The sequence below is a fragment of the Rhincodon typus genome, chromosome 1, assembly GCF_021869965.1.
Source record: "Rhincodon typus isolate 14 chromosome 1, sRhiTyp1.1, whole genome shotgun sequence".
NCBI lineage: Eukaryota > Metazoa > Chordata > Chondrichthyes > Orectolobiformes > Rhincodontidae > Rhincodon > Rhincodon typus.
In genome coordinates this window covers 1,197,124-1,221,561 of record NC_063332.1, presented here as the reverse complement: position 1 = coordinate 1,221,561, position 24,438 = coordinate 1,197,124, and the positions used below count along the sequence as shown (strand labels likewise).

General features: G+C 44.7%; 1 protein-coding gene across 1 annotated transcript in view; it reads right to left on the bottom strand.

The window, feature by feature from the left end:
- Positions 1–7,658: 7,658 nt before the first annotated feature.
- LOC109918557 (disintegrin and metalloproteinase domain-containing protein 15-like) overlaps positions 7,659–24,438 on the bottom strand; it is a 63,918-nt gene continuing 47,138 nt past the window's right edge. Inside the window, exons 4-6 of the mRNA XM_048599596.1 lie at positions 17,464–17,535; positions 13,222–13,388; positions 7,659–7,809 (exon numbers count right to left, since the gene is read on the bottom strand). Of these exons, the coding sequence (XP_048455553.1) occupies positions 7,659–7,809; positions 13,222–13,388; positions 17,464–17,535 (390 nt within the window). The remainder of the gene's footprint in view (positions 7,810–13,221; positions 13,389–17,463; positions 17,536–24,438) is intronic.

Sequence of the window (24,438 nt, the reverse complement as noted above, 5' to 3'; positions counted from 1 at the left end):
AGACGTATAGATAGAGTGGATAGCCAGAGACCTTTTCCCGGGGCAGAAATGGCTATCACGAGGGGGCAGAATTTTAAGGTGATTGGAGGAAGGAATAGAGGATATGTCAGAGGTAGGTTCTTTACACAGTGTGTGGTGGGTGGGTGGAATATTCTGCCGGCAGTGGTAGTCAAGTCAGATACGTTGGAGACTTTCAAGCGACTCTTGGATAGGCACATGGATGATTGTAAAATGTAGGATATGCAGGGTAGTTTGATCTGAAAGTAGGATAATAGGTTGGCACAACATCATGGACTGAAGGGCTTGTACTGTGCTGTACTGTTCTATGTTCTAACTCCTTATTTTTTCATTCAATGTCGGCATTTCAAATTTAGCATTTGCTGTCATCCCGAGTTACGTTTGTATGAACTGTGTAAGTGTGACTTCCGAGTGTGGCTCTATGAATAGAAAAGGTAGTTCAGAGTGAACCACATTGCTGTGGGTCTAGAGTCACATGTAGGCCAGACCAGGTAAGAATGGCAGATTTCCCTCCCTGAAGGACATTTGTGAACTGGATGTACTCTTCCTGACAATCAATGATAGAATCATGGTCACCATTACTGACCGGCTTTCAATTCGTTTATTTTCCCTAACAAAGACAATATGTGTGGGACCGCAGGATATGGGGCAGTTCTAGCAGACTGGAGGGTGGCTAATGTTGTTCCAGCATTTAAGAAAGGTAGCAAAGACAAGCCAGGGAACTACAGGCCAGTGAGCCTGACATCAGTGGTAGGCAAGTTATTGGAGAGGATACTGAGGGACAGGATCAACCAACATTTGGATAATCAAGGTCTGATTAGGGATAGTCTGCATGGATTTGTGTGTGGGAAATCATGTCAAATCTTTAAGAGTTTTTCAAAGAGGTGACCAAAAGGATGGATGAGGGTAGGCAGCGGATATTGTCTGTATGGAATATAGACAAGGTCCTGCATGGCAGGCTAGTCATGAAGGTTAGGCAGCACAGGATCCAAGGAGAGCTAGCTAATTGGATTCAAAATTAGCTCAATGGTAGGAAGCAGAGTTGAAGACTGGAAGCCTGTGACTAGTGGTGTGCCACAGGGGTTGTTGCTGGGACCTTTCTTATTTGTTATTTACATAAATGATCTGGATGTGAATGTACAAGGCATGATTAGTAAGTTTGAGGATGATACAAAATTAGGAGGTATCATTGATAGTGAGGAAGGTTATCAAAAATTAAAAGGGATCTTGTTCAGATGGGGAAGTGGGCTGAGGATTGGCAAGTGTAATTCAATACAGATAAGTGTGAGGTGTTGCACTTTGGAAAGTCAAATCAAGGTAGGACTTACACAGTAAATAGTAAGGTCCTGAGGAGTGTTATGGAACAGAGGGACCGAGGAGTACAAGTACATAGTTGTTACAGGTGGACAGGATGGTGAAGAAGACATTTAGCATGCTGGCATTATTCAGTCGAGGCATTGAGTATAGGAGTTGGGACGTTATGTTACAGTTGTATATGTCGTTGGTGAGGCTGTACTTGGAGTATTGTATACAGTTTTGGTCAGCCTGTTACAGGGAAGACATAGTTAAACCGGAAAGTGTGCAAAGAAGATTTACGAGGATGGTGCCAGGACTAGTAGGCCTGAGTTACAGGGAGAGGTTGGCCAGGATAGGACTTTATTTCTTGGAATGTAGGAGAATGAGGTCTGACCTTACTGAGGTGTATAAGATCATGAGGGGTATACATAGGATGAATGCATATAGTCTTTTTCGCAGGGATGAGGGTGTGAAAACAAGATGGCATAGTTTTAAGGTGAGAGGGGGAAAAAATTTAAGAAGGACCTGAAGGGCAACTTCCTCACGTAGAGTGGTGCGTATGTGGAATGGGGTGCCAGAGAAAGTGGTTGAGGCAGGTACAATAGCAACATTTAAAAAACATGTGGATAGGTCCATGGATGAGAGAAGTTTAGAGGGATATGGACCAAATGCGGACAATTGGAACCAGCTGAGAGGGCACCATGGTCAGCATGGACCAGTTTGGGCCGAAGGACCTGTATCCATGTTGTGTTAGTCTATGACTGACTCGATGACTCTATTAAACGAGTATTTTGAAGAAGATTAATACCTGAAAAATTGACTCAGACGCTGCCTGGCTTGCTGTGTTCTTCTGTGTTTGTCTACCTGGATTCCATCATCTGCAGTTTCTTTGTCTCTATTTTGTATCAGTATTTACTGTGGAAAAGGAGATGGAAGCTGGAGAACTTGGGAAAATAAATAGTGACATCTTGAAACGTATCTGTATTGCAGAGGAAATGGTGCTGGACATTTTAAAATGGACAAAGGTGGATAAATCACTGGGACCTGAACACGTGTATCCTAGAAATCTGTGGGAAGCTAGGGAAGCGATTGATATTTGTATCATCGATAGCAACAGGTGAGGTGCCGGAAGACTGGATGTTGGCTAATATGACAGTATTCTTTCAGAATGGTGGTAAGGAAAAGCCAGGGATCTATGGACTGGTGAGCCTGACATTGTTGATGGGCAATAAAAACCAAAAGAACTGCGGAAGCTGTAAATCAGGAACAAAAACAAAGTTGCTGGAAAAGCTCAGCAGGTCTGGCAGCATCTGTGAAGAAAAAAACAGAGTTAATGTTTCAGGTCCAGTGACCCTTCCTCAGGACGGTTCTTTGTTTTTGTATTGTTGATGGGCAAGTTGTTGGAGGGGAATCCTGAGGGACAGCATATTTGGAAAGGCAAGGACTGATTAGGGATGGTCAATATTGCTTTGTGTGTAGGAAATTGTGCCTCACTAACTTGACTGATTTGTATATCCTTAAGTGTTATGATCTGCCTGTACTGCTCGCAAAACAAAACTTTTCACTGTACTTACATGTGACTACAATAAATCAAATCAAATCAGTCAGGTGTTCAACAAGGTTCTGCAGGGTAGACTGGTTAGCAAGGTTAGATCACATGGAATACAGGGAGAATTAACCATTTAGATACAAAATTGGCTTGAAGGTAGGAGACAGAAGGTGGTGGTGGAAGGTTGCTTTTCAGATTGGAGGTCTGTGACCAACGGTGTGCTGCAGGGATCAATGCTGGATCCATTGTTTTTCATAATTTAAATAAGTGATCTATATGAATATAGGAGGTATGGTCACTAAGTTTGCATATGACTCAAAAATTGGTGTGGTGAGCTGCACAGGCAGTGAGAAGGTTACCTCAGAGTACAACAGGGCCATGATCAGATGGGCCAATGGGTGGAGGAGTGGCAGGTAGAGTTTAATTTACATAAATGTGAGGTGTTGCATTTTGGAAAGGCAAATCAAAGCAGAACACTTAATGGCAAGGTCCTGGGGACTGTTACCGAACAAAGAGATCTTGGATGCAGGTTCATAATTCCTTGAAAGTGGAGTCACAGGTAGACAGGATAGTGAAGAAGACATTTAACATGCTTGCCTGTGTTGATCAGTGCATTGAGTATAGGAATTAGGAGGTCAAGTTGAGGCTGTACAGGACATTGGTTAGGCCTCTTTTGGAATACTGCGTGCAGTTCTGGTCTCACTGCTTTGGGAAAGGGTGTTGTGAAACTTGAAAGGGTTCAGAAAAAATTTACAAGACTGTTGCCAGGGTTGGAGGGTTTGAGCTATAGGGACAGGCTGAATAGGCTGGGGCTATTTTCCTGGGGCATCGGAGACTGAGGGGTGACTGTACAGAGGTTTGGATAGGGTGAATAGTCAAGGTCTTTTCCCCAAGGTAGGAGAGTCCAAAGCTAGACAGCATAGGTTTAAATTGAGAGGGGAAAGATTTAAAAGGGACCTAAGGGCAATATTTTCAAAGAGGGTGGTATATATATGGAGAGTGAGCTGCCAGAGGAAATGATGGAGGCTGGTACAATGACAACATTTAAAATGCACCTGGATGGGTATATGGATATGAATGCTGGCAAGTGGGACTAGATTACTTCAGGATATCCGGTCAGCATAGATGAGCTGGGCTAAATGGTTTGTTGCAATGCTGTACATGTCTATGACTCTAACAGAAATCGCAGAGCTGCTATAGTGGAATTTGAACAACGTCCAAGAGTACAAACCTGTGTGTCTGAATTACTAGTCCACAGACACTATTGTGATGACACCTCCCTCTCATACAACCTCCCATCACACTCACACAGTCACACTCCCCGTCGCACTCACACAAAGTCACACGCCCATTGCACTCTCACACAGTCACACTCACGCAGTCACACTCCCCATCACACACACACAATCGCATCACACAGTCACACTCCCAGTTGCAATCACACAGTCACACGCCCTGTAGCACTCATACACAGTCACACTTCCCATTGCTTTCCCTGGTCACACTCACATGCAGTCACGCTCACACACACACTCCCCGGCACACACACACAGTCACATGCCTCATCACACTCCCTGTCGCACTCACACACAGGCACACTCCCTGTCACACTCACACACAGGCACACTCCCTGTCACACTCACACACAGGCAGTCACATACAGACACACTCCCCGTCATGCTCACATGCAGTCACACTCCCCATCACACTCACACACAGTCACATTCCCTGTCACAGTCATACACAGGCGCACTCACTCATAGTCACACTCCCTGGCACGCTCACACACAGTCACACACTGACACTTTCACATTCTGACAAAGTCACAGAGCACAGGAAAATATCTCTAATAGTGTTGGGGACAAAAACACAGCTAATTACAGCCCAGGTAGTATAATGTTGGAATTTGGAGAAATATTAGATTTTAGACCAGAAGACGATAAGACATAGGAGCAGGAATTAGGCCATTCGGCCCAGCGGGTCTGCTCTGCCATTCAATCATGGTTGATAAGTTTCCCAACCCCATTCTTCTGCTTTCTACCCGTAACCCTTGATTTCCTTGATAATCAAGAACCTATCTATTTCAGTCTTAAACTCAATGTACTCAATGACCTGGGCTCCACAGCCTTCTGTGGCGGTGAATTCCATAAATTCACCACTGTCTGGCTGAAGAAGTTTCCTTATCTTCATTCTAAAAGGTCTTCCCTTTACTCTAAGGCTGTGCCCTAGGGTCCTAGAGTCTCCTAACAATGAAGCATCTTCTCTACATCCACATTGTCCAGGCCATTCAGTATTTTGAAAGTTTGAATTAGATCCCCCCTCATCCTTCTAAACTCCAATGAGTATAGTCCCAGAGACCTCGAACGTTCCTCATACGTTAAGCTTTCAATTCCTGGGACCATTCTCATGAACCTCCTCTGAACCCGCTCCAGGGCCAGTACATCCTTCCTGAGATATGGGGCCCAAAACTGCACACAATACTCCAAATGTGGCCTGACCAGAGCCTTATAAAGCCTCAGGAGTGCATCCCTGCTTTGATATTCAAGTCATCTCAAAATAAATGCCAACATTGCATTTGCCTTCCTGACTACTGACTCAACCTGCAAATTTACCTTGAGAGAATCCTGGACTAGAACTCCCACGTCTCTTTTCTCTTCAGACTTCTGAATTTTCTCCCCATTTAGAAATTAGTCCATGCTTTTATTCTTCTTACCAAAGTGCATGACCTCACACTTTCCCACATTGTACTCCATCTGCCACTTCCTTCCCCACTTTCCTAACATGTCCAAATCCTTCTGCAGCCTCCCCACCTCCTCAATATCACCTGTCCCTCCACCTGTCTTTGTATCGTCTGCAAACTTAGCCAGAATGCCCACAGTTCCTTCATCTTGATCATTAATGTACAAAGTGAAAAGTTGTGGTCCCAGTGCTGACCCTTGCGGAACACCACTTGTCACTGGCTGCCATCCTGAGAAAGACCCCTTTATCCCCACTCTCTGCTTTCTTCCAGACAGCCAATCTTCTATCCATGCTAGCACCTTGCCTCTAACACCAGGGGCCCTTATCTTACTCAGCAGCCTCCTGTGTGGCACCTTATTAAAGGCCTTCTTAAATTCCAGGTAGATAACATCCATTGGCTCTCCTTGGTCTACCCTGCTCGTTACTTCCTCAAAGAATTCTAGCAGATTTGTCAGGCATGACCTCCCCTTGATGAAACCATACACTTCCAAATATTCAGAAATCTCATCCTTTACAATGAACTTCAAAATCCGTCTTTTGCCTTACTCACTTTTTAAACAGGGGTGTCACGTTAGCGATTTTCCAGTGCTCTGGGACCCTCCCTGACTCTAGTGATTCTTGAAAGATCTCCACTAACGCTTCCACTATCTCTTCAGCTATCTCCTTTAGAACTCTGGGGTGTAGTCCATCTGGTCCAGGTGATTTATCCACCTTCAGGTCAATCGGTTTTACTAGCACCTTTTCCTTGGTGATGGCCACCATACTCAGCTCTGTCCCCGACCCTCTTGAACTTTTGGGAGATTACTCATGTCTTCCACCGTGAAGACTGATGCAAAATAATTATTCAGTTCCTCAGCCATTTTCTTGTTCCCACTACTATCTCTCTACCATCATTTTCCAGTGGTCCAATGCCCACCAATGTGGAGTCTCGATTGCAGCCACAGAAACACCTGTCTGTGCCCCTGACTCGTGAGTCCCTTACGACTAACACGCATTTGGATCTTGCCCAACCCTGGTCTACAGCTGAGCCAGTTGTGGTACCACAGGCCTGGCTGCTGCTGTTGTACTGCCATGAGAAGCTAATCCCCCCAACAGTATCCGAAACGGTATATCTGTTAGAGAGGGGAATAGCCACAGGAGACTGCTGCACTACCTGCCTGGCTCTCCTGGTAGTTACCCATCTACTTGACTGAACCTTGGTGTGGCCACTTCCCTAAAGCTAGTGTCTATCACACTGTCTGCCCTCTGTATGCTCCTCAGTGTGTCCCACTGCCAGTCTAACTGAACAACACGGTCTGTGAGGAGCTGCAGCCGGTTACACTTCCTGCAGACACAGTGATCAGGGACACTAGACTGTTCTTTCATCTCCCACATCTGGCAGGAGGGGCACACCACTGCCCTCACTGCCTTCTCTGCCCCTTTGCACTAAAACGATAAGCAGAAACTGACCTTACGCTTACCTCGTTGCTGATCACCCTTCTCACTGAAGCCCAATATTCACCAACACCCACATTTCAACTTCCAGCAGCACTTCAACTGCAGAACAGTCCTTCACAAAATGGCTGCTCTAAAAATGGCTGCTCCGCTCTCACATGCTTCGTTTTCTTTGTTGATAATCAATAACTCGGGCCATAATCTTAAAGTGAAAGGCAGGAGGTTTAGAGGGGATTTGATTAAAAAACTTTTCACCAGAGGGTGGGTAGTTGAGGCAGGAAACCTCAGAACCTTTAAAAAGTATTTGGATGAACACTTGGAATGTCATAACATTCAAAGCTATGGGCCTAGTGCAGGAAAGTACACACTTGATGGACTGAAGGGCTTTTTCTATACTGTATGATTCTATAATTCTATGATTCTAAGTTACTTCTTCAAAGAACTCCATCAAATTAGTAAAACATGATCTCCTTTTCACAAAACCATATTGACTCTGTCAGATTATCTTGTAGTTTTCTTAGTGCACTGCTGTAATGTCTCAGTTGTAACTTCTGACACCATATTGTCATATTCGCTAGTTGATTGTAATTGTTGTGGGAATTCTCAGGAGTTGAGGATTTGATCAATCTTGTTTAACCACAGCAGTGTGATAGAACCCATGAGGAGCGGGTAGAGAATGGGTGCTCACCGTGTTTACTCCTCCAGAATTGTCTACGGTGCATATACCATTACCTGGTGCCAAACCGGCAACGCCATTTGTAAAGGAGGACCTTCTGTAAAAGAGAAATCACCATTAACACAGAAGATGGTTCTAGAATTAAGAATGTTTGTGTTCCATGGGTGGGATTAACAATTAACCTTCACAAAGGCCACAGACCAGCCCACACTTTCTGTCACCCACCTCGGTGTCTGTTTGGAATTGTGATCAAGGCTGAGATCTTGGCCTGAGCCCTAGTCACAGATAATCAATGATGAGAGACACAAAATCTCAACCTTACAATGGCAATTATTCTTTACCCTGGAGAAGGTGTGGTGAGCTGCCTACTCGAACCGCTGTAGTCCATGTGTAGTGGGGACATCCACAGTGTTGTTAGGGAGGGAATTCCAGGATTTGACACAGTGACACAGAGCAGCTAGGGATGGGAAATAAATTCTGGCTCAGCCGGTGGCGCCCACATTGCAGAGGTAAAGAGAAAGCTGATGGAATGCCTTTTGGGAATTTTGTTATCCCACATCTACTGTTTCCCCTTTCTTCACATCATGTTTTCTGTCCTCAAACAATTCAAGCAAGTTAGTCAAACATTTTGTCTATTTCACTAAACCATGGTAATTGCCTGATTGTTTGACAGTTTTTGAAATATCCTGTCATTATCTCTTTAATAATACATTCTAGCATTTTCCCCATCTCAGAAGATAGGCTACCTGTCCTATATTTGACCAGGCAGCATCAGAGGAGCAGGAAAGCTGACGTTTTGGCTTGGGACCCTTCTTCTGAAGGGTCTGAAGAAGGGTCCCGGCCCGAAACATCAGCTTTCCTGCTCCTCTGATGCTGCCTGGCCTGCTGTGTTCCTCCAGCTCCACGTTGTGTTATCTCAGCCTCCAGCATCGACAGTTCTTACTATCTCTGTCCCATTATAGGATGTAAAAATAAAATCCTGCAGCTGCTTGAACTCTGGAACAAAAACAGGAAGTGCGGAGAAACTCAGCAGGTCTGGCAGCATCGTGGAGATAAAAACCGAGTGAAAGTTTTGGGTCCGTTATGACTGCTCCTCAGAATTCTCGCTTCCTGGCTTGAAGGATAGTTTTATAGTTGCTCTTCCCAGCTGTCAGCACAAACAGGATGGTGACGATGATATCCAACGTTCTCTAACTATTCATTGGTGGCTGATTGATTTCTCAGTTGGTTGAGGGGGTTGAAGGTTCCTTGTTCATGATTGAACTGATATCATGAGACTACAGCGGGTCCAAAGTAAAAGTTAAGGTTTCCATGGGGAACACCCCTCCTGACAGTGTACCGCTCTGTCACCCCGCTCTCTGTTGATTCTGCTATGCTGCTGGGACAGGATAGGCCCAAGGATAGTGTTGAGCAGTAGAGAGACACTGTCTCTAAAGGATGATTCAGTCTTCTCCACAGTTCCCAACTTCACTATCTCAAAAAGAGAGAATTGAACTATCAACCTGCACATTAAGTAGAGTTACTATCACTGAATCTTCTACCATCAACTTCCTCGGGGTTTCCATTGACCACTTACTGAACTGGACTATCCATCTAAATAAAACAGCTACATGAGCAAGTCAGAGACGACAAATCATTGAAACATGGATGGTAGGTGCAGGAGTAGGCCATTCAACCCCTCAAGCTTGCTCCACCAACTTGTATGAGCATGGCTGATCATCGAGTTCAACACCCTAATCCCACTGACTCCCATATCCCTTGATCCCTTTAACCACAAGAGCTATATTTATCCCTTTCTTGAAAATAGATAATGCTACGGCCTCAAACGCTTTCTGTGGTAGTGAATTTCACAGGTTCACCACTCTCTGGGTGAAGACATTTCTCTCAGGTTTTGGGGTAGATCTGTAGCTTGGGTTGTGGGTGTTGAGGTTGGTTGGCTCGTCAAGCTGGTTCGTTGTTTTGCATTTCTCCTTATCTCAGTCCTAAAGGTTTATCTCTATCCTTAAACTATAACCTTTGATTCTAAACTTCCCCAACATCGGAAACACTCTTACTGCATCTAACCTGACAAGTTCTGTTTGAATTTTATCAGTTTCTGTGGGATCCCGGCTCATTCTTGAAATGACGTTGAAAGTTTCATTAAAAAGGCAAAAGAAGCCTTTGTAAGGTTTAGGAAACTGCCATCAGACAAGGTCCTTCAGGAATATAAGAAAGCAGCAAATAACTTAAACAAGGAATTAGGAGGGCTAGATGGGTCATGATTAAGAAGATTAAGAAGAATCTTACACATATATAAGGAACAAGACGGTAACTACGGAAAGGGTAGGCCCACTCAAGGACAAAGGAGGGAATTTATGTGCGGAGCTGTAGGAAGTGGAGGAGGTCCTTAATGAGTACTTTGCATTGGTATTCACTAACAAGAAGGATATGGATGATGGTAAGATTAGGGAGGGGTATGTTGATAATCTAAGGCATGTCAAATTGAAGAAAGAGGTTGTGTTGGGTGTCTTGTAAAACATTAAGGTAAGGTCTGATGGGATCTATCCCAGGACACTGAGCAAGACAAGGCTGGAGATTTCTGGGGCCTTGACAAAGATCTTTGTATCCTCTTTGGTCACAGAGGGTGGTCCCAGAAGACTGGAGGATAGCCAATATTATTCCTTTGTTCAAGAAGAGCATCTGGGATGATCCAGGAAATTATAGGCCGGTCACCTTTGCATCAGTGGCAGGGAAATCATTAGAGAAAATTCTTAGGGATATGATTTACTTGCATTTTGAAAAGAATGAACTTATTAGTCAGCCAGGCTTTGTGCCAGGTGAGTGGCTTGGAGGGGAACTTGAAGGTGGTGGTGTTCCCATATATCTGCTGCCCTTGTCCTTCTAGATGGAAGTGGTTGTGGGTTTGGAAGGTGCTGTCTGAGGATCTTTGGTCAATCTCTGCAGTGCATCTTGTAGATAGTACACAGTGCTGCGACTGATTGTCAGTGGTGGAGGGAATGGATGCTTGTGGATGTGGTGCCAATCAAGTGGGCTGCTTTGTCCTGGATGGTGTCGAGTTTCTTGAGTGTTGATTGAGCCGCACCTCATCACTAGGTGTGAGGAGAGCTGTAATAGCTTAGAAAGCCCAGCTGAAAAGGAACATCATTTATTGTTGGAAACAAAAATAAAGTCACTACTCATGCCATACATAGGCTGTACACGCCATGAATAGAAAGTTCTGCAGTCCAATCCATGGGCCTGCTTTATAAAGGGCTCAGGTCATGAGTTCCAGCTAGGCAGGGCATTGCCTGTTACCAAGGGTACTCTCGATCAACGAGCTGCTGGGAGAGATTTGTTAGTGATTCCCCATGGGCCTTGTACGATAGGGTTATCACAAGGGGAGGTGATGGCCAAGTGGTATTACCACTAGACCTATTGATCCAAAAACTGAGCTGATCTGCTGGGGGCCCGGTTCAGATCCTGCCAGGGCGGATGGTAGAATCAGAATTCAATTAAAAAAGAAAACCTAGTATTAAGAATGACCATGAAACTGATTGTTGGGAAAAACCCATCTGGTTCATTAATGTCCTTTCAGGAAGGAATCTGCCATCCTAGCCTAGTCTGGCCTACATGTGACTCCAAACCCACAAAAATGTGGTTAACTCTTAAAAAAACCCAAAAGAACTATGGATGCTGTAAATCAGGAAAAAAAACAGAAATTCCTGGAAAAGCTCAGCAAGTCTGGCAGCATCTGTGAAAAAAAAATCAGAGTTAATGTCTCGGGTCCAGTGACCCTTCCTCAGAACTCTGAGTCAGATGGCTCCTCCTTGCTCCTGTGCCAGTGGAGCCTCCTGCGTTGTTTTGTCCACAGCTTCATTTCTATTGCTTTCTGGGTCCAATCAAGTGGAGTATAATAGTTAAGTGAACGTCTGTTCTGTGAAGGCCAATGAAGATTCACCATGGTGGCTCATCCTGAGTGGAGTTTCCTTCGAAACAATAGCTACCAGGGAGGTCAATATGTTTCTTTTCTGTTTTGTGATTCTTTCTCCAAGTTTGACCATGTACCAACTGGTCCCGCCTGTTTTAAGGATAACTCCTGGGATCCCTGGAGAGTCGGCACCAACATTCTTTACACAGGTTATATCTCCCATCAATAAGTTTGTATTGACCCCATCGTATTCCTTGGAGTTCGAGCCCCTTTTCCTGGTTTTCACGTTCTCTTTCACAGGGTGTAATCTGTCCTTGTCAACTATGTACCAGAGGTGTGTTACCTCATTTACCTGGACCATGCATCTTTCCTTTTGTAGCTCGATGCTGGCCTCAGAAAAGCAGCATAAGATTTCTTCCAACTCTCCACGTCTCCTTTGCAGTCACTGCTGAGATTAGTGTCATCCAGATAGACTGCCACTCTGACCACCCCAGGGAGGACGTTCTCCATGACCCTTTGAAAGATGGTGCCAGCCGAAGATACCCCAAAGTGCAGGTGAGTGAATTTATAATCCCCACAGAAACAGAGCAAGCTGTCAGGTTTTACAACTGAGATGACTGGTGAAGCACATTCAGCAAATTGTACAGGAACAAGGACGTCTTGCTACAATTTTGCAGAGCACTGGTGAGGCTACAGGTGGAATACTGTTTGCAGCTTTAGTCTCCTTATCTGAGGAAGGATGTCCTTGCTATGGCAGGAGTGCAAGCGAAGGTTTACGAAATGAATTTCTGGGATGGCAGGGCAGACGTATATGAGGAAATTTTGAGTCAGATAGGATTGTATTCGCTGGAGTTTAGAAGAATGAAGGGGAAGCTCCTAGAAACCTATAAAATTCTAACAGAACTAGACAGGAGAAACAGAGGAATGATTTTGTCAACGACCAGGGAGTCCAGGAACAGGGGTCAGGGTCTAAGGATATTGAGTAGGCCATTTAGGACTGAGATGAGGAGGAATGTCTTCTTGCAGAGAGTTGGGAGTGAGCCTGTGGAATTTACTACCACAGAAAGCAGCAAGTGCAAAAACATTGTATGATTTCAAGAAGTTGGATATAAGCACTTGGGGATAAAAGGATCAAAGGATATGGGGAATAGAAGGAGGAGGTTGTTGAGTTAGATGATCATAATGAATGGCAGAACAGGCTTAAAGGGCCAAATGGCCTACTCTTGCTGCTATGTTCTAAGTTTCTGTAGCAATTCAGATGAATAATTATCTGCAACTGTATGCTTTTCAAGGCATGCTTTGTCAAAAAGAAATATTCTTTTCACTGTCCTTTCATTGATCCCTTTAAAAAGAAACAATTCAGGTCAACAATCTTTCCCAGTCAAGATCACAAACATGATTAAATGTAACATCATCATGACGTTCCTTCAGAACATGGGCGGGGGGAGTTTTAACAAGCTTAGCCACTCACAGTCACCAAACAGTGATAGTTAATCAATGTGGAACTTATCATCACAGTCCACGACCTTTAACTGATGGGAAACAATCGTGACAGATTGCTGGCCTGTGTCGATTTGGGAGGGTTGGGTGTGAGCTACTCACGTGACAAGATGGGCATTGTCATTGTGCAGTCGTGGGAGGAGGGTCTTCTTCCTCCAGTGAAGGAAACGGTTCAAGGTTCTCGAAGCACTCCTGTCGATGGTGATCTGGTTGGTGGTCCAAACCTCCACACCAATCAGAGCAACCCGAATGTTAAATGGTCTGTAATACTGGAGAGAACAGCATTGTTAGAGAGAGAACTGATCTGAAACTGATCGGTTGAAAATGAAGTGTCAACTGAACTGACCATCAAATCACACTCAAATCAGTCAACACACTGAGAGGTAGGTGGGTTAGTAATATAGAGCTGGTGAACTGACATTGTCCAACAGGGACGGCTGACACGGTCCTATTCTTGATTAACTCACGGGACACGATGTTACTGGTTAGGCCAGCTTTTATTGCCCATCCTTAATTGCCCTTGAACTGAGTGAATTGATTACTCACTTTGATTTTGTTTGACTTGCTGTTGTTACATGTACTGAGATATAGTGAAAAGTATTAGTTTGTATGCTATCCAATCATGGCTTCCGGTTGGGGAACACTCAGATTAATTTCTTTGGCATGCAGTCCTCCAAACACTTACTGATGAAGTATGTGACAGAAGTGGCATGCTCATTTAAGTTGGCCAATGAGTTTTTGAATATAGTCCAGACCACTGACTCCAATCAGTCATATATGAGCTCATCCATTGCCTCAGACCAGCACTGTACAATTTTCTATATCAGACCCTCATGCTTCAGGTTCTGCTCATAAGCCAGCAGAAGGAGCACAGACTTATGGTCTGATTTACCAAAATGCAGGCAGGGGACAGAGAAATGGTCCATGGTGTTTGGGCCTCTGGTTTGCGCCTCAGAGGGTGGTTGAGTTAACCAGCTTGTTATGCATTTGGAGATATATCCCTGAAGAACATTTGTGGGTCAGTGTGTACTTGATGGGCCGATTGGCCTGATTCCATGATTCTATGATCTTCCAATGATACTGTCCCGTACGACAACCTCATTGCTCTCTCCTCCCCCTACTTAACTTTCTCCCTGTCCCAAGGTGCTGTGGTCAGTTTGTTCATCCTCCCTGCAGTCCCCACTCTGGTCCACACAGCTTGCAGGAACGTGGGAACTGTTGGACAATTGCAGAGGACAAGGCTCCTCAATGTGAGCCCTCTGGGTGCCCAAACCTGTGTCTCTTGCAGTGACACTGTCCTGTCCCTGATCACAGGCCAACATTGAATGACCTGGTCTGAAGGGTATGCCCCCAACTGAAGTAAAGTGCCCAGGTAATGTTCCCCTTCCCTGACATGGTATAATGTTTGCAGCTCAGCCTCCAGCTCCTCACCTCTGATCCAAAATTCCTAAAGCTGCAAACACTTACTATAGAGTGTTCACTGGTATCACACTAATACTTAAGCAGTTATTTATAAGAAAAGAAAAAAGAATTCAAATTGAAACCTTACCACAACTGACAACCTTACTTCAACTTTAACGATTAGAATTATTCACCAGTCCTGCTCACTGATCAACTACTTTCTCTTCACTCACTCACACTGTGGTTTGTGCTGTCACTCCACCTCTGGTTTCACTGCAGCTGGTTGCTCAATTCACACCTTTCATCATCTCCCACTCACCTCTTGCTCTGGAGAGTTTACTTCTTTTAGTAAATCCTAGTTAAAGCACCCTCCCTCCCACCACTCCCTGCACCAAATTTCTATTTTAAACCAAACTTCTGGCAGATCACCCCTCCGTCAGCCTTCAGCCCAATCAGCTGAAGACTCCTTCACCATGTTGGGTTACAATTCCTTTTTATATGGACCTGCTCATTGTCACTGCCTAGCTAGAGAGATTAACGCTTCAATCAGCCAAAAGGATTCATGTGCTTGAATTCACGTTGCCACAGTTCAGCTGCTGGCTCCTTTAATGAGGCTCTACAACTGAGGTAGACCTTAATTAAAGTAGCAGCCCATGGAATTGAGGGTAAATTATATAGTCAACGTTGTGGCAGAGCAGAGCTACTGAACCAGAGCTCGTCTGCTCCAACTGCTCTTCTTTCTTCTTTTGTCACTTTTTTTCTTTTTTTAAGTCTTTTCAGCTTTTTTTTCTCTCTACTTACCTTCTGGAGTGAGCTTAGTCATAGAGACAGCAGCAGCAGTCGGTGGCTGCCGGTTGAGCAGGTCTTGTCCCTGTGTGGGTGTCTTGTCCCTGTTTGGGGGTCCTGTCCACGTGTGGGGATCTTGCCCCTGTGTGGGGGTCCTGTGTCCGTTTGGGGCTCCTGTCCCCATGTGTGGGTCTTGTCCCTGTGTGGGGGTCCTGTCTCCTTGTGGGTATCTTGTCCCTGTGTGGGGGTCTTGTCCTTGTGTGGGGCTCCTGTCCCCGTGTGGGGATCTTGTCTCCATGTGGGGGTCCTGTCTCCTTGTGGGGATCTTGTCCCTGTGTGGGGGTCATGTCCCTGTGTGGGAGTCCTGTCCCTGTGTGGGGGTCCTGTCCCCATGTGGAGGTCTTGTCCCTAATGGGGGGCTCATGTCCCTGTGTGGGGTTCATGTCCCTGTGTGGGAGTCCTGTCCCTGTGTGGGGATTCTGTCTCCGTGTGGAGATCCAGTCCCTGTATTGGGTTCCTGTCTCCCTGTAAAGGTACTGTCCCCGTGTGAGGGTCATGTCCTCATGTGGGGGGTCCTATCCCTGTGTGGGGATCATTTCCATGTGTGGGGGCTTGTCCATGTGTGGGGATCATGTCCCTGTGTGGGGGTCCTGTCTCCCTGTGAGGGTCCTGTCCCCACATGAGGGTCATGTCCCTGTGTGGAGGATCTTGTCTCCGTGTGGGAGTCTTGTCCGGTCTCTGCGTAGGGGTCCTGTCGCCATGTGGAGATCCTGTCTCTGTGGGGGTATCCTGATTCTGTGTTGGGGGTTCTGTCTCCATGTGGAGTCCTGTCCCCGTGTCAGGGTCATGTTCCCCAATGGGGGTCCTGTCTTTGTGTGAAGGTCCTATCTCCGTATCGAGGTCCTGTCTCCATGACAAGGTTCTGTTCCCGTGTCTGTCTCTGTGTGGTGATCCTGTCCCTGTGTGGAGATTCTGTTTCCGAGAGGGGATCCTGTCTCCCTGTTGAGACTCTGTCTCTGTGTGGTGGTCCTGTCCCTGTGGGGTGGTCCTGTTCCTACGTTGGCTCCTGTCCCTGTGTGTTAGTCCTGTCCCTGTGTGGAGGTCCTGTCCCTGATTGACGTCTTCAAGACATTAGCAGGAAAAGATAGGGTAGATAAAGATAAACTATTTCCACTGGTTGTGCATTGTAGAACTAGGAGCTAAAATCTGAGAATTTGAGCCAGACCATTCAGGTGGAATTTGGGAAGCATTTCTAGATGTTTGGAGCTCTCTTCCACAAATGCCAGTGGATGCAGGATCAGTTGTTAATTTTAAATCTGAGAGAGATAATTGTTTTGTTTAGAAAAGGTCTAATGGATACTGGCCAAAGGCAGTGGAGTTGAACCACAGATCAGCCATGATCTCACTGAATGGTAGAACAGGCTTGAGGGACTGAATGGCCTGCTCCTGTTCCTATGTTCCTGGAAAGAGTTTGGGTGGAAATGAGGAACAGTAAGGGAAATAAGGCACTAGTGGGAGTGGTTTACAAGCTGGTAGCAATAACAATAATGTGGGAGAAAATATTCAAGAAATATTTGGTGCTAATGATGAAGGGACGGCAATAGTCTTGTCGCTTGATTAAGGAATTCAAGGAATGCCTTTTAGTTCCTTAGAACAGCACATTCTGGAAGTCACCAGAGAGCAACATATATCAGGCTTGGTGTTATGTCATGTGACAGGATTTACTAATGATCCAGAGGAAAGGCACCTCTATGCAGCAGTGATCATAATATGATTGAATTAGCCTGAATAAGGGCAACAATTTTGGTATGGTAGCCTTAAGTAAACTGGTCAGTGGGAGAAGATAGAGAGTGAGAGAAAGAGGACAGATGGTGAAGGGGCAGAACTAGGAAAAGAGGCAAAGTTAGGGTAATAAATGGAATTCAAAGCTATTTTGAAAGGTGCAAGATGTGAGGAGCTGAGTAGTTCTGGCTGACTGTAAAATATGGTCTGGCAATGCCTTAATATTGCTACATTGTGAGAGGTATCCATGTTCCAAATGCAATCAGTCTTGTTTTGAGAATTCAAACCACAGAAATAAACAAAGATGGGGTTTTTAACAGTGAAATAGAAAATTAACCTGTCATCAGTGTGAACACAGTCTCTATAGTCACTCACCATGTCCACGGTACCAGCAACGTTAATCATTCTCCGCACCACAGCTTCCTTATTACGATCCAGGTACAGGTACTAAATGGAAAACAAACAATTGCCAATAATTCAGTGATCAAAATAACTCCACGTTCAAGCCCCATCGTCACATACACCTCGACTGCCAGCGTCATTACAGAAGGACACCACTTGATCCAACGTGCACCTGTTGGGTTATTCAGCTGATACCAACACCTTCCCCCCAACCACCCTTGCTCTTGTGCCGTTCTGTCCAAAGTATTTTCCCCTTGAAACAATTTCCCTTTTGGAAGTTAATCTTGAATCTGCTTCTGCTGTGTTTTTCAGAAGACTATGTGAATGAATACATACTCACAGAGAGAGAGAGAGTCGTAGAGTCATAGAGGCCTACAGCATGGAGACAGGCCCTTCGACCCAAACTGGTCCATGCCGACCAAAATGTCCATCCACACTTACCCCATTTCCCTGCCCTTGGCCCATATCCTTCTAAACCTTTCCTATCCATGTATTTGTCCAAATGCCTTTTAAATGTTGTTAATGTACCCGCCTCAACCACTTCTGCTGGCAGCTCATTCACACTCTGTGTAAAAAAGTTGCTCCTCAGGTTCCCATTTATTCTTTTTCCTCTTACCTTGAACTGATGCCCTCTAGTCCTCGATTCCTCAACACTGGAGAAAGACTGAGTGCATTCACCCTATCAGCCTGTGATGATCTGATACACTTCTATAAGATCCCCCCTCAGTCTCCTACGTCTAAAGAAAAAAGTCCTAGCATGTGCAACCTCTCTATAACTCAGTCTCTTGAGTCCTGGCAACATCCTTGTAAATTTCTTCTGCACTCTTTCCAGTTTAATAACATCCTTCCTATAGCAAGGTGACCAAAACTGAATACTCCAAAGGTGGCCTCACCAATGTCATGTACAACTGCAACATAACTTCCCAATTTCTGTACTCAATGACCTGACTGATGAAGGCCAGCGTGCCAAAAGCCTTCTTCTCTGCCCTGTCTACCTTTCAGAGAACCATGCACCTGAACTCCAAGGTCGCTCTCTTCCTCTACACTCCTTAAGGCCCTATCATTCACCATGAAACACCTACATTGATTTGACTTTCCAAAATGCAACACCTCACACTTATCTATATTAAACTCCATTTGCCATTTCTCGGCCCGCTTCCCCAGCTGATCAAGATCCTGCTGCAATTTCTGATAACCTCCCTCACTGTCCATGATATTCCCTATTTTAGTCTCATCTGCAAACCTACTAATCGTGCCGTGTACATTCTCATCCAAATCATCGATATAGATAATAAACAGCAACAAGCCCAGCACTGACCCCTGAGACACACTCTAGTCACCGGCCTCCAGTCTGACAAACATCCTTCCACTATTACCCTCTACTTCCTACCATCAAGCCAAATGCGTATCCAATTTGACGGGTCTACCTGGATTCCATGCAATCTAACCTTCCAGAGCAGCCTACTATGTGGACCCTTATCAAAGGCCTTACAGAAATCCACATCGACTACGTCGACTGCCCTGCCCTCATCAACCTTCCTGGACATTTCATCAAAGAACTCTAACAAATTTGTGAGGCATGATCTCCCATGCACAAAACCAAGCTGACTACTCCTAATCAAACCCTATCTTTCTAAATGCATGTGTATCTTATCCCTCAGAATCTTATCAAAATCAATTCAGAATTCAGCAAAGGAGGACTAGAATAGTAGTAAAGAGATAGTAAACAAACTATTGAGGCAAAGTAGTGAGGAATATGAAAACTGACAATAAGAGCTTCATTAAATGTAGAAAAAGAAAGAAAGAGGTCAAACTGAACATAGGTGCCTTTGAAAACAAATCTGGGAAGACAGCTTTGGAGAACAATGAAATGACAGAGGAGGCAAACAGATATTTCACACGAGTCTTTAAGGTGGAGGATACTTCAAATATCCCATTACACTAAAGAATGCAAGGAAGGAATTAAATACCATCATCATCACTAGAGAAGTAGTATTAGACAAACTAATGGAGCTAAAGGCAGATAAGACCCCTTGGCCCTGATGGTTTGCATCCTAGGAATCCCAAAAGAGGTAGCTACAGAGATAGTGGATGCATTGGTTATCACTTTCCAATAATCCTTGGATTCTGGAGAAGTATCAGAGGATTGGAAACCTGCTAATGTGAAACCCTGATTCAAAAACGGAGGGAGGCCAAAAACCAATAACTACAAGCCAATGAGCCTACCATGTATTGTTGGAAATCAATTATTATTATTATTAGTGTCACCACACTACCAGAAGGATGTGGAAGCTTTGGAGAGAGTACAGAGAAGGTTCACCTGGATGATGCCTGGTCTCCAGGGCATTGACTACGAGGAAAGGTTAAAAAGACTAGGATTGTTTTCACTGGAAAGATGGCGGCTCAGAGGAGACATGATCGATGTCTACAAAATTATGAGAAGCCTAGATAAGGTGGATTGTCAGAAGCTTTTTCCCAGGGTTGAAGTTTCAATTACAAGGGGGCACAGATTCAAGGTCAGAGGGGGAAAGTTTAAGGGGGATGTGCAAGGGAAGTTTTTTGTGCCCAGTGGTAGCAGCCTGGAATGCACTACCAGAAGAGGTAGTGGACGCAAGCACATTGAACAAATTTAAGAGGCACCTAGATGGGTATATGAACAGGGAGGGATAGAGGGATACAGATCAAAAAATGGCAGATTTATTTTTAGATTATTTAGGGCATGATGGTCGGCACAGGCTTGGAGGGTCAATGGGCCTGTTCCTGTGCTGTATTTTTTCATTTGTTCATTAAGGAAGTAATATTGGAATACTTGGAAAATCATAATCTAATTAAGCAGCCTCAGCATGGGTTCATTAAAGGGAAACTGTGTCTGACTAATTTATTAGAATTTTTTGAGGAAGTATCAACCAGAGTGGATAGAGGAAAATCAGTAGATGTGTTGCATTTGGATTTCTGAAAAGATGTTCAACAAGGTGCCTCACATAAGGTTAAGTCACACGATAAGAGCCCACAGTGCTGGAGGTAGTACATTGGCATGGATAGAGAATTCACTCATGGGCAGATAACAGTGAGGATGGCAACCTGTGTTGCTCCACAGGGGTCAGTGCTTGGTCTGCAACTGTCTACAATATAAATCAATGACTTGTAGGAAGGAAGTCAATGTACTGTAGCCAAATTTGCAGAGGACACAGAAGTAGGTGAAAAGCGAGATTATGAGACGGAGACAATTTACAGAGAGATATTGGTTGATTAAGAAAGTGGGCAAATACAGTATAACGTGGGCAAATGCAAAGTTGTTCATTTTGGAAGGAAGAACAAAAGAACAGAACATTATTTAAATGGAGATAAACTCCAGAAAGTTGCAACACAAAGGGACCCAGTGGTGTATTAAATCGGTGTCTGGCATGTGTGAGGCTTTTAAAGACCAGTTGGTTAAAGTGCAAGACATACATTTCCAGGCGAAACTGAAGGATAGGAATGGCAGGATCCAGGAAACATGGATGACAAGGGAAAGTGTAAGCTTGGTCAAAAGGGAAAAGGAAGTATACGATAGGTCTAGGCAGCTACAAATGGACGAAGCCTTTGAGGAGTCTTGAGAAATTAGGAAGAAACTTAAAAGTGGAATTAGTAAGGCTAAAAGGGGCCATGAAATGTCTTTAACAAACAGGGTCAAGGAGAATCCCAAGGCTTCATACGAATATATTAGAAGAAAGAGGGGAGCAAAGGAAAGAGTACGTCCACTCAAGAACAAAGGAGGGAACTTATGCGTGGAGCCATTGGAAGTGAGGGAGATCCTTAATGGGTACTTTGTATCGGTATTCACCAAGGGCAAGGATGTGACTGATGCCGATGTCAGGGATGAGTGAGTGAATAACTCTAGACAATGTCAACATATTGAAGGAGGAAGTTTTGGTATCCTAAATTGCAATAAGGAAGACAAGTCCCCAGGTCAAATGGGATCTATCCCAGGTTACTCCGAGAGGCAAGGGAAGAAATAGCTGGGGCATTAGCAGATATCTTCACATCCTCTTTAACCACAGCCAAGATTCCAGAGGACTGGAGATTAGCCAATGTTGTTCCCTTGTTGAAGAAAGGAAGCAGGGTTAATCCAGGAAATTATAGGCCGGTGAGCCTAACGTCTGGTGGGGAAGCTCTTGGAGAAGATACTGAAGAACAAGAGATATGCGCATTTGGAAGAAAATGGACTAGTTAGTGACAGGTAACATGGTTTACTACAGGAAAGGTCATGTCTCACCCACCTGATTGAATTTTGTGAAGAGGCGACAAAGATAATTGAGGGAAGGGCTATGGATGTAGTTTATATGGACTTTAGTTAGGCATCTGATAAAGTCCCACACGGCAGATTGGTACAAAAACTAAAAGCCACATGGGATTTGGGGTGGGCTGGCTAGATGAATACAAAACTGGCTTGGTCGTAGAAGACAGAGGGTAGAGGTTGAAGGGTGCTTTTCAGAATGGAAACCAGTAACTAGTGGTGTTCTATAGGGATCAGTCTTAGGTCCTCTGTTGTTTGTAGTTTATATAAATATTCTGGAGAAAAAGGTGGGTCATCTGATTAGTCAGTATAAAAGCCTTGTTAGGCTGCATTTGGAGTATTGTGTGCAGTTTTAGTCATCACATTACCAGAAGGACTTGGAAGCTTTGGAGAGAGTATAGAGAAGGTTCACCAGGAATTTGCCCAGTCTCGAGGGCACTGGCTATGAGGAAAGGTTAAAAAGAATAGGACTGTTTTCACTGGAAAGACAATAGCTGAGAGGAGATCTGATAGGGGTCTATAAAATGATGAGAGGCAAGAATAGGGTAGATAGTCAGAGGCTTTTTCCTAGGGTTGAAGTTTCAATTACAAGGGGGAACTGGTTCAAGGTGAGAGGGGAAAAGTTTAAAGGAGATGTGCATAGGAACTTTTTCACGCAGAGAGTGGTAGGAGCCTGGAATACACTGCCAGAGGAGGTGGTGGAAGCAGGCACGTTGGTGACATTTAAGAGGCATCTGGATGGTTATATGAATAGGGAGGGAATATAGGGATATGGACCCGAATAAGGGCAGAAAGTTTGTTTTTTTAGTTAGGGCATGATGATCGGCACAGGCTTGGAGGGCCAAAGGGCCTGTTCCTGTTCTGTACTTCTCTTTTGTTCTTTTTTTTTCTTTTGGCTTGTGCATGAAACACAGAAAGCTAGACACAGGTACAGTAGGTAATCAGGAAGTGGAATGGAATGTTGGCCCTTATTTCAAAGGGGTTGGAGTATGAGAGTAGGGATGTCTTACTGCAACTGTAAAAGGTGCTGGTGAGACCACATCTGAATACTGTGAGCAGTTTTAGTTCCTTATTAAAGAAAGGATATCATTGCATAAAGATGTTATTAGAGGATGACAGCTGTTTTATCATTTTACTGAAAGCTTTGGCTTTGCTGTGTGACCATTTCCAAGGCTGACTCTTTTTTAGGAGTTGATATAAAAGTGCCAGATGGAGGCCAGGTTATGTGATGAACTTTCCATAATTATTTACCAGTCCAAGAATTGACGGAAGCTCTGGTACAGACGTGGGTGCTGGGGCACCTTTGATCGCCCTCACTTTGTCTTCCAACGGATGTAACCTGATCTTGTCGACTCTCTGTGGCTCAAGTGGGTCACTTAGAGTGTCTGAAACACACATTTTTCCCTTCTTAGGTATACGCCCACCTTGGAAAACCATCTAAGAACTGTGTCCAAGTTCTCTAAATGTTCCTTATTGGTCTTCCCTATAATTAGCACATCATCTAAATAAATGGCGACCTGCGACGGACCTTGTAAACTGTTCACTATCGTCCACTGAAAAATGACACAGGCTGACAATGCCCCAAAAGGCAGTCTTGTTTATTGGTACAAACCCTTATAGGTATTAATGACGTCTGGGAATCCTCATCCAACTGCAATTGCAAGTACGCATGGCTCATGTCCAGCTTCATGAAGGACCGCACCCCCCTCCCGCCAGTTTTGCATATAGGTCCTCTATGCAAGGGATTGGGTACTTATCCAGCTTCAGAAGTGGCTTACCATTGCTTAAAATCCCGACAAAGGTGAACCGACCCATTGGGCTTCAAAATTGGTACGACCGGTGTTGCCCATTCTGCAAACTAGACTCGTTCAATGATTCCTTTCCTTTCCAGCCTCCTGATTTCTGCCTCTACTTTTGCCCTCAAGGCAAATGGCACTGGGTAGGCCTTAAAGAATCAATTATTTCCTCGTCAACATGCAAGGTGGCCTTGGCTCCTTCGATAGTCCCTAAACCTTCCTAGAAGACTTCACACAGGCAACCAAAAAAAACGAAAAATGTTGAGCTAATCAAGGTGAATCTTTCTCAACCAATTCCTACCCATCAAGCTTGGGCCTGAGCCTTATACTACAATCAGTGGCAACTGCACCAGATGCTTCTCATAAGAGACCAGAAGCAAAGTTGGTATCCTTAATCTGTAAAGTTTCCCCAGTATAGGTTCTCAGTCTAGTCAAGGTCTTACGCAAACTGAAGGATTGGAGTTCAGAGTGAATCTTATTAAGGACGGTTCTGCGATCACTGATGCAGTTGCACTAGTATCGACTTCCATTAGAACCAGGTGGCCATTTAACCAGAGATAGTAGGAACTGCAGATGCTGGAGAATCCGAGACAACAAGGTGCAGGGCTGGATGAAAACAGCAGGCCAAGCAGCATCATAGGAGCAGAGAGGCTGACGTTTCGGGCCTAGACCCTTCATCAGAAAAGGGGGAGGGGAAGGGGATTCCGAAATAAATAGGGAGAGAGTGGGAGGCGGATAGAAGAGGGATAGAGGAGAGGATAGGTGGAGAGGAAACAAACAGGTCGAAGAGGCGGGGATGGAGCCAGTAAAGGTGAGTGTAGGTAGGGAGTTAGGAAGGGGATAGGTCAGTCCAGGGAGGACGGACAGGTCAATGGG